We start from the raw sequence: 10,527 nt of genomic DNA, 5'->3' as shown, positions 1-10,527 counted from the left end.
TGAAGGCCTAATATTTTTACCTCCATAGAGTTCCCACAGCTTTTCAAATGATATTAGTCGAGTCATTATTCTAGTCCTTCCATTATATTTTCTTTCATCTACAATTTTTCTATTCAAGAAAAAGTATAAACACTGTGTTTAATTTTGCACCAATAGAATCTTCTGATAATTATTGTCTAGCTACATTCTCTTTCCTTTTTCCCCCCTTGGCAATACCTCCTTCACAATTGTACTTACATGCATGTAGGTTTTAATTTATATATGGCAAATGGTAATTCCCCTCTGAGCACCTGAAGAGCTGAATGGCTTTTGTTGCCAGCGCACTCGAAGACTTTGATCCTTTGTAAGCTCTGGCAGAGCATGTATAAGTGATACATATATGAGGATTAGAGCGGGCCTTGCTTTCTTCTTTAAATGACCAGTTAGGGATGAATGTTTACACAGGAAAGTACGAAGGCCAGTGAGTTGTCATCATATTGCAATAGTTACCTTACTCAGAAAGGACACTTTTGAAGGGAGGTGAATGGGTGGTCAGTACATCTTTGGTGATCCCAAAAGGATAAACCTAAGGTTTTTGCCTTCTTGCTTGATCTATGAATTAAATATGTTCATGGGTAAATTTTATTTAAATCGCAATGCTCGTTAATTGAATTGTCCAGTGGAATTGCATTTATGATTTTAAAAATGCTTTACCGGGCCTTAGCTGGGCAGTTCGGTTGGTTGGAGCATCGTGCCATACAGCAAATGGTCATGGGTTCAATTCTCTGTCAAGGCATATACCTAGGTTTCCGGTTCAATCCCAATTCGGGGCGCATTAAGGGAGGCAACCCATCATTAGATGCTTCTCTCTCACATCAATGTTTCTTCTCTCTCTCTCACTCTCTCTCTAAAAATCAATAAACATATCCTTGAGGGGAGATTAAAAAAATAAAAACAATAATAATAAAATAAAATAAAAATGCTTTACCCTTCTTTCTGATTGTCCAGGAGAAGATGCCCCTCATGTGTGCATGAGAGTGGGACTCTAAAGCCAGACTGCTTAGTTTCGGATCATGCCTTGGCCAATACTCACTACGAAAATCATTTACCCTCTTTGTACTTTAGTTTCCTCATCTGTAAAGTGAAAATGGAATTCGCCTCTTAGATTGTTATGAGGATTATGTGAGTTAATTTTTGTAAAGCCTTTAAACAGTTCCTGATACATAGTAAGTGCTATGTGTTTGTTAAATCAATGAGAAGTTCCTCTGTTTTCAAGTCTAGGCCCTTCTACTTACAACTCTGTCTCAAATGTTTAGTGATCTTTAAAAAAGCTTAAGCACACTAGAGAAAATTAAATAGATTAGGAACCTTCCAAAATATTTTCTAATCCAAATGTGTTTGGGGGAAATACATTTGGATTTTTATGTATTGAGATATCGTAAATTGTGGCAAAATGCAGTTTTGTTTTCCTCTCTCTGATGTAGAAAAGGAATCAATACATACAATAGGAATTAGAGGAACCAGCTGGAGCTGTGTCTCAGTTACTAATTACCAGTCAGCAAAGAAGTATTTTCCATGAACTCAAGTTGCAATTTAAAAATAAAGGACTTTAAAATTTCTCATTAAATGGTGACTTTAGAAATGTTGAACATCAGGTGGCTTTTAAGTTCATTGATTTTAATTTTTTATTACTTCCCAGCACAGAAGTGTGTTTGGTTTTTTTTTATCAACAGTATAAATGGATGTATTTCCTATTCATCTTAGCTCATATAGGGCTTAGTTGAATACTGATCCTAAAACTATTCTTCAAAAGTCTCAATAAATTGTTTCTTATTGTTGTTGGATACTTTCATCAGTACCCCTTAGAGTGTGGAAAGCAGACCGATGCTGGTCTGTGGATTGTTTGTTTATAACAAATTATAAACAAATTTAAACAAATTTATAATGATTAGGAGTAATAATTTAGACAGAACAATTTTACAGACTAATTTTATGCCTACTAATCCAATAATTTCAAGAATTGTGCCCTGCTCAGTGTGGCTCAGTTGGTTGGGCGTCGTCCAGTGCACCAAAAGGTTGCCGTTCGATTCCAGGTCAGGAAATCACTTATTAAAAGTAATAAAAACAAAAATAAAATTTGGGTGATACACATATGAATTTGGTTTTTTTTTAGTAATTCAATTTTATTGTATTTTTATAAAAGTATTGATGAGCAACATATTGGAAATTTAAAACACAAAAAGAAAAAGAAACCTGGTCCTTCACCATGGTGAGCACTACCTTACCTATTAGACAAATTGGAAAATGCTTTGGCAAGCTAATGGAGCATTTGATTGCCAAATAAACACTTTGTACAGTCAATCAATAATCAATATTTTTGTTTGTTGTGGTTACTACTTTGAATTAAATTAATAAGTCATTAAGTATTTAAATCTTTGTCTTCAAGTGAATTTGTAGCACACTTAAATTCCACTTAGGTCTGCCGGATTTTCCTTCGAGGGTAATAACGGAAGGCTTATCTTTTCCTCTTAGTGATTCCACTGCGGTATTTGCGGTTAGGCGGTCCTTCCTCACAAGCCGATGTTGACATTGTTGCATTGACTGGAAACTTGGCAATACTGCTGGATTTTGCTCTAAAACTCAGATTTCCCTCCTGAAACCCTGTGAGGAGTTTTGTCTTTAGGCACAAAAACACCCTAGTAATCTGAAACTGTCATTTAAAGAAGAAAAAAGAAAGATTATAAAATCAATGTTGCAGGTTTTAGTCCCTGGCCTGGGATATGGGGACTGTCTGAACAATACATCTTCCTTCTGGGCATTCCTTTGTCCCTCTTGGTTGTAAGCCCTATGTGCTAATAAAACCAGACTGGATATTAAAGGAAGGATATTACACAGCTTTGGAAAACCTCATCTTCCATGGCAGTACAGGAGTTAAAGCTCTATTTTTTTTTTCACTGTATGTACCACATTTGGCCTGTGATTCCTTTGAATGGCATGAAAAGCAGCAGGCTGGGTGTGAGTCTCCTCCCCTCTCTTCCTTTCTCACTTTTAAAATATGCCTGGCAAAGACTCAACACTCCCCTCCCCCAGCTTCAATCCATTTTGCCCTCCCGTTCAGCTGACTAAGTCTCCAATGAAAGACACATTCCTTCCCAATTGTTAGGAGGGCCTTCGCCTGATAGAAACTGTTCCATACATATGTAGACTGAGTAACAACACATTTGGTCTCTCCCCACGCTTAGCAGGTTTTGTAGCTGTCTCTTTAGAGACCCTGTCAATTTTTTCAAATTTCCATAATAGCAAATTTTTTTAGTATCCTACAATAGCGATTCTCAATTCATTGAAAAGCACCTAAACACAGACCTTTGTTCACAGGGTTTTCATTGTATCGGTTGTTGTGAATCCCATTCAAGTCATAAAGGAATGCATTTATTTTAAAAAGGGGGTGGGACAAGCACCATCTTTGGAAGTTTGTCTCTTTAGACATCCTTAAAGTGAAAATATGTACAATACATATTCTCTGTATCTAAAGATGAATGATTAACTATTCAGGTGCGAATTTTTTACAGTAGGAGCTGATGCTTAGTGCAAAAACAAGGAAACACAGCAGCTGAGTTAACTATCAAGTCACAGTATAAAATAAATATAATCTAGAGATGGTCCTGCATTTTATAAAATGTCAGCTTCAGTGCTTTCGAGCACATCAATCTTATCAACACTTAAGAATGCAATCAACTAGCCCATCTAAAGACCAAAAGGCTGCGTGTCTTTTCCTAATGTCCAATATTGCAAGACATAGGCATACGTTAATCATATCACTGCTTTGTTGAAAAAGCAACCTGAAATGGGGTCTTTTATGTTTGGCTTGTAACAGCTTATACATTTTTTAAAGCTTTAAGAACCATTAAATAAATGCATTTTGATGCCTAGTTAATGACATCAGAGCGCCTTTACGAATTCCATAAAATAAAAACAATAATCACAGCGATGTTGCTATTTTTATTTAAAAGTCAATCCAGCATAGGGTTGCCAGATTTGGCAAATAAAACCACAGAGCACGGAGTCAAAGCTGAAGTTCAGATAATAAAGCAAATGATTAATTTTTTAGCGTAAATGTGTCCCATGCAATATTGGGGGATATACTTACACTAAAAATTTACTTGCTTTTCTGAAATCCCACTGTAACTGAGTGGGCTGCATTTTATCTGGCTATCATCCTGTGGTTTGCTAGGAAAAGCATGCAGAGCGGGATCCTATTTCCAGGGTCAAAAACAAGTGCTGGAGTTTCTGCGCTCACTCCATCTGCCAGTTTTAAAACTCTGGCACATCAGCCAGACCCGGGATGCTTCTTTAACAGAACTAGAATGCATTTCCAATTAGTCATTTCAGTTTCTTAAAGAGAGCGAGAGGCCTCACCCACTTGAGAAGAAGGTAAGAGCTGGCAAGTAAGAAAAAGAAAAAAATCTACAACAAGGAGGAGGGGAAAGAACTTTTATCAGGAAGTAACAGAGTTGGGTACAAATAAGTTTGAGGCAAGAAAACAAAATACTTAGCTTAATCAGATTCCTAGGAATCAGAAATTGGAGATGAAGAGAGAGAAAATGAAAAAAAGAACAGAAAAAAATTTTTGTATTTTTTTCTCCTAGGAAAACTGCTTTTTTTTTTTTTTTTTACTGAAGATCTGATAGTTAGACATTTTGTGGGAGAGGAATTTCCTGAGACATCATACCTGTCTTTCTGAAGCTCCATTTAATAGTTGGTCCAAAAGAGAATACTTGCTTGCTTTCTTTCTTTGGTTAATTCATACCTCCAGGTGCTTCCTGCTCCTCTGTATCCCATAAGATGAGCTCCCACAGATCCACACCTCTGACTCCAGGGACATTGCCCACAACCACATGAAACCCCGCCTGGGATGCTATCTGACCAGGGTAGACTTTCTGCTTGCTGGCTCTATCTTAGCATTTCCCAGGGTGTTTTGTGAGCACCTGGGTCTGCTATGAAATGCAGATGCCTTGGCTCCTGCTGGTGTCTCCTCACTGAAATTCTGCATTTCAGTTTGCTTCCTGGTGACTATAATCCCAATACATGTGGAATTCACAGGCTCATAGGGTTTGTGGCTCAGGTTTGGGACATTGTTTGTTTGGATGAAAGAGGGATAAACAATGGGGTTGCTTTTGGTATGGATTTGGATTTTGGATTTGGATTCTATACTTGAGGAGAGGGAAGAATATCACAGAAATATTATTTATATGAAAAGGAGAATTATAAGTCTTGTTGATTATAAGTCTTGTTGATAATATAGGACAATCATGAATGTTGCCTTAAATGGATTCTTTTTTTTTTTTTAACACATAGGGACCATTCAGAAAAGCCCACTATTGAAGAACCATCATAAGCAACAACAAAATTTGATTTTAAAGGGGTAAATTTATCAAAATATAAGAAAAAGACAAATGAAATAAAATCTTGTCATTCATACCACAACACAGAGGAAAGTCATGTTTTTTAGCCTAAATTTCTCAAGGTTAATCTTAACCTTTGAGTTTTGTGTATAGAAAGTTATTATTGCCTTTCCTGAGTTACAGACTAATAGTTGGCTCAGTTTTGAACAGGGCAGGATTTTTGTTTGTGTGTGTGTTTGTTTGTTTTTAGTGAGCACCCTCGTAGTGAATCATTCTGATTGCCTTTTTCTTAGTAGGAAATGGACCCATTTGAAGTGAAGCTGTTCAGATTCAGGGAATGCTTAGGAGAGCAGGGGAAAGGAAATCTGCAATATATAAAGCATGGAATTAATCTACAGTGTATTAAGAAAACATTTGATCCTCAAAATTAAGAAAGAGGAAAATATTCAGCCCACTTGGGACTCAATAGAGTCCCTTTAAAAGATCATTTAACTCCCTCATCACCAAATACCTTCAGGAAGTGGATTTCAAAGTGTGTCCTACTAAACACAGACACCTTAAGAGTGAAAGCATGGAATTCATGCAGCCCTCTTACCCCTAACCTGATCCCAGCCCCAGTCCTACCCCCAAACAGAGGCACTCTCTCTGCTTCAATATTTCTCTCTGCAGTGGTACCTCCAGTGGGGTCCCACAGACACACTTTCTAGGTCCCACACATGCTCTGAGGACGACTAGCCCTGTGAGCTCAGACCAGTTGCTCTCTTCCACATGCCCAAAGGTCCTCATGTGTGTTAACAAAATGGGGGTGCTACTGGTTACTCACCTCATTAACAAGTTAGTTACTAGGACTGAACCAGTTAACACAGCCAAAGAAATTAGAACCATGTCTAGTATCTGGTAATAAACTTCTGCTGTTATTTGTTTCTGTTCTTGGACTTGGTACAATATTTTATTCAAGGGAAAGTTTCTGCTGCCTTTAAAAAGTTTTTGGAAGGACTGCTGCTTCAAAACAGTATTTCATAATTTATGAGCCTGCTTTTGTCCTTTTGTTCTTTGGCTGAAAGCCCAGTCCCTCCCCTTCACCCATTAACCCTGAACTCCAAGGGTTAAAGACATACCCCTTCCTCTCCCAGCTGGGAGTTCAGGGGTGTGGCGGTTAGGGATATAAGGATGATGTCATGATAGTCACAGAAACTATTTCATTATAATCTTTCGTTTTTCTCTTGCTAACTTCTTAAAGGGGGAAACATTTTACTCATTAAGCATTCGGAACTCTTTGGAGGTACACTCTGCACAAACGCTGTGACTGTCACCCACACTCAATTAGAAGTGCTATGCAAATGTTTACACAGTGTTTCACGGTGGCCCAAGACCCACAGGGGACAGCAAAGACAGCCGGGAAGACGCAAGAAGCCCCAGAGAGGCAATGGTTTTTGTGAAAGGTACGAAGTTCTCTTTAATTTTAGCATAAAGATAGTTGCATTTCTGAAGAGGCATTTATGGGCCGTTAAGGAAAGTACATAGGGCTGTAGAAGAGAAAGCACATCTAAACTGAGAGTTTGCTGCATATTTTAAGGATGGGGTTCTTAGAGGAAAGGGCAATAGAGACTGGATGTAAAATGCTGTGAGGGCCGCTTGGAATGGACTGGAAGAACTCCCTGACAATAAAAGCACCATGCTTCCCGCAGCTGTCACCACGTCTTTCCCTGTGGAAGGAACAGATTCTTGTTCTTGGTAGGTTCTGCCTGAAGGCAAAAACTTGGAACCCATCCTCCCAGCTGACAATTTTAGGTAGTAAGGTCATCACAGAACATGGAATCACACCCTATTCTCTTCAAATCTTTACTCTCCCTGGTAGGGAAAGTCTCTGGTTGGTCCTTCGCACCCCTAACACTTGGTAAACTCTTTTTAACTAAGAGAAAAAAAGAGCTTGATCAGTGCCCTTAGCTGGTCCGTGTGTCTGGGTAAATCATAATTGTTCTGTTAGACCAGTGAAGCCGATTTTCCATGTATGGTAATGATCTTAAAAACTCCTTTAAAAATAGGTGTGAGAAAAAGAGGAATTTGATCTAAAGAGAGAGACTACCAAGTACAGCTCCTGTGGCATGCAGACAGACAGAATGAAAATCTTCATGACCTGAGGGAGCACAGTCTGGAAGTCCCTCGGCTGGTCGATCTCAAGGTCTTCTAATTGCAGCATCCGGGGCAGGCAGGAGGAAGAGCCTCGGCTGCAGAGTCTTAGGTAGGACCTGGGGAAGGAGAACTTGAGAGGCAGTGCTCATGAAAATAAGAGATCTGTACACTCACAGAGCACCTACATCAGCCCAGGGGCAACTGTGGGCACTGAAGACAAACAATCCGGCTCTTGATATTTTAAAAATATCTGCTGCACACAGTTTCAGATGATTACTGAAAGGATGTTCCGTTTTAAAGAAAGGGTAAAAGATACACAAGTTTGAGGGAGAAAAGGCCACGCCCTTTTTTCTCAATGTTTAAAGATTCTACACTGCCCCACCCTTCATGTTTTTAAAAGAAACAACAGTGTAGCAAAATTTCTGCCAGAAAACACAGTCAATTCTAGCTTGTTAGCAGCCCGTTCCAAATTATTTAAAAAAAAAACAAATCCTAACAGTCATGTAGTTACAGCCTCCGAGGGAAGCTCTAAGCCCAAGGCTCCTGTCCCAGAACCCAGCACACACACACACACACACACACACACACACACACACACACACACATGCTCACACACACACATGCTCTCACACTCACACACACACACACTCTCACACTCACACACACACACGCTCACACTCACACACACCCACCCTCACACACACACTCACACTCACACATACACACGCTCACACGCTCACACACACACTCACACACACCCGCTCACACGCTCACACACGCTCACACACACACACACCCTCACACACACACACCCACCCTCACACACACGCTCACACACACACACACCCACTCACACTCACACACACCCACCCTCACACACACTCACACTCACACACACACGCTCACACACCCACCCTCACACACACACACACACACTCACACACACTCACACCCCCACACACACACTCACACTCACACACACGCACGCACGCGCGCTCACACACGGGAAGAAAGGCGCCTAACCAGCCTCCCGACAGGAATATAAGAGCGAAAGCCGCCCAGGGAGCAGGATGCCCCGCAGGAGGAGAGGGCTGCGGCTGGCAGTAATCTGTAAATGATTGCGGGTAAAGTCTGCAGGCTTCAGGCTTGATCTGTGTTTGTTCCCCAAGAAAGCCGAGGAGGACGGTGTTAATAAAGAGAGATTTAACGGAGAGCTGTGCTTGGAATAAAGTGGGCTACAAAAAGGTCACATTTGATCAGTCGGAGCAGATTACAAGGGCTTCAGAGGTGGTGTGGAGAAATGAGCCGGGGCTGGGAAGGCATATAGCGCAGGATTGATTCGGGGGTGGAGAAAAGCCAGGACAAGTGCTTATCAATCCTCGAAGTAAGAGGAGCTGCGCCGGGCGCCCCGTCGCGCCGGCCTGAGCCAAGAAGCGGGCTGGCCGGTTCCTTCCCCCGCACCCACCCCTCTCCCCTCCTCTCGGATTGGATTCGCCTTCGGCTGCCTCGTAGACAATGGTTTCCTTAATCCCTGACTTGGATCCACTCAAAGACTGGAAAGTTTTAAGGTAGGCCTGCTTTCTTTCTCCCCCATCGCTGTTTCAGTTCCCGGCCAAGTTCCTCCCCGCCCCCACCCCCCCATTAAGGAGCGCAGGCTGCGCAGTGAGACGCCCGCGGGGGCTGTCGGGGACAGCCAGGGCAGCGTGGAGGGGCACCCCGTTTCCAGGGGGAGCCGCCCCGCCGCCGTGCGGGGCGAGGCGTGAGAGGTCCTGGCTTTCACTCCGAGAGGGGCGCGCGGTGCGTTTTAATGAGAGCGTGCGGTCCCGCCGAACCGATTCCTGACGCCAGCTCGCCCCCACGAACACGTCCTCATATGTCTCGTTGTGTTTCATGGGGACCCGAAGAGATGAGAGGGGATAGAGCAAACTTTTTGAGACTTCAGATTTAAAAAAAAAAAAAAAAAAGTGAACTCTTTCCACAAGACATGACTGCTTCTCTTAACAGCCTGTGGACGTGTGTTCCTCCCGTGACCTTTCCTCCCCAGCTCAGATTTGGAAAAGCTAGAAAAACTCAGCTGACCTTAAAGCTGAGGGAGTAGAATGTATGAAATGTGGTGTTTCTCTGAATGCTCCGAAAAAGGTGAACTCTGATCTTTGCGTCTCTGGGTGGCCCAGGAAAATAAGAACCAAGGAGCTCAAAGGGGCCGAGTTATGTGTTCCCTCCACCTGAGCCTCAGCTGACCCTTTTGGTAGAGTTCACAGGGAATTTGTAGGTATAACGCAACACCGAATGGTAGTTCCCAGCAAAAAGCACCTTTGGCAAGTTTAAAAATGTAAAAAAGTGAAATTGAGGGATTTTTATTAAAAGTGACTCTATAGAATGTCAAATTGTTCTAAATACCCCGAAGCGTGGTTCGAGGGACCTCTTTTTCCTGACATGTATCTTGTATTACTGAGCTAGTACGTATTTCCCTCTCATGAGTTCTGCCTTTGTGTTTGTCTACTTTTTTTATTTTTAAAAGCAACAATATTCTAGAAAAGAGCAAATAGAAGAAAAACAGCCAATATCTATCGTAATGATTTTCTTTTTATAAATTCTTGCATCTTGCTTTCTAGAACTTTTCATGCATGTGTGTGGTAGATCATATTGTATATGCTGTTTTATAATCTGCTTGGTTTTCCAGGTGACTGTCAAACATATTTTCATCTTTCTGCCTACCATTCATAACCATGCTTTTAATGGCTAAATAAAGCACCATATTGTCGGTGTACATTGTTCACTAAATTATTGTTTGTTGAAAATTTCGATTGGTTCCAGTCCTTGATTTGTATTAACAACAACACAGTGAACATCTTTGTAGGTTTACATTTTATTTGTAATTGAGAGATGGTAAAGTACTTCTGTAAATGTTCTTGTGATGCCACCCTTAGAGTGAATTTCATTCTTCTTTCCTTTTACTGGATTAGTCATCTATTTCTGAAATTGAAATATTTCTTGGGAATGCTTTTTAAAA

At 41.0% G+C, this 10,527-nt stretch overlaps 1 protein-coding gene across 3 annotated transcripts in view; it reads left to right on the top strand.

Annotated features, from left to right (window-relative positions):
- Positions 1–8,815: 8,815 nt before the first annotated feature.
- The window catches only part of CELF2 (CUGBP Elav-like family member 2), a 497,548-nt gene continuing 495,836 nt past the window's right edge, over positions 8,816–10,527 (top strand). For 2 of the 3 annotated variants that reach the window (XM_087825724.1, XM_087825730.1), the window contains exon 1: positions 8,816–9,082. In XM_087825724.1, the coding sequence (XP_087681850.1) occupies positions 9,030–9,082 (53 nt within the window). In that variant the 5' untranslated portion in view covers positions 8,816–9,029. The remainder of the gene's footprint in view (positions 9,083–10,527) is intronic. The other variant, XM_087825745.1, reaches the window with a different exon arrangement.

Source organism: Miniopterus natalensis, chromosome 1 (genome assembly GCF_054644295.1).
Source record: "Miniopterus natalensis isolate mMinNat1 chromosome 1, mMinNat1.hap1, whole genome shotgun sequence".
Lineage (NCBI taxonomy): Eukaryota > Metazoa > Chordata > Mammalia > Chiroptera > Miniopteridae > Miniopterus > Miniopterus natalensis.
This window is presented reverse-complemented; position numbering and strand designations above follow the sequence as displayed.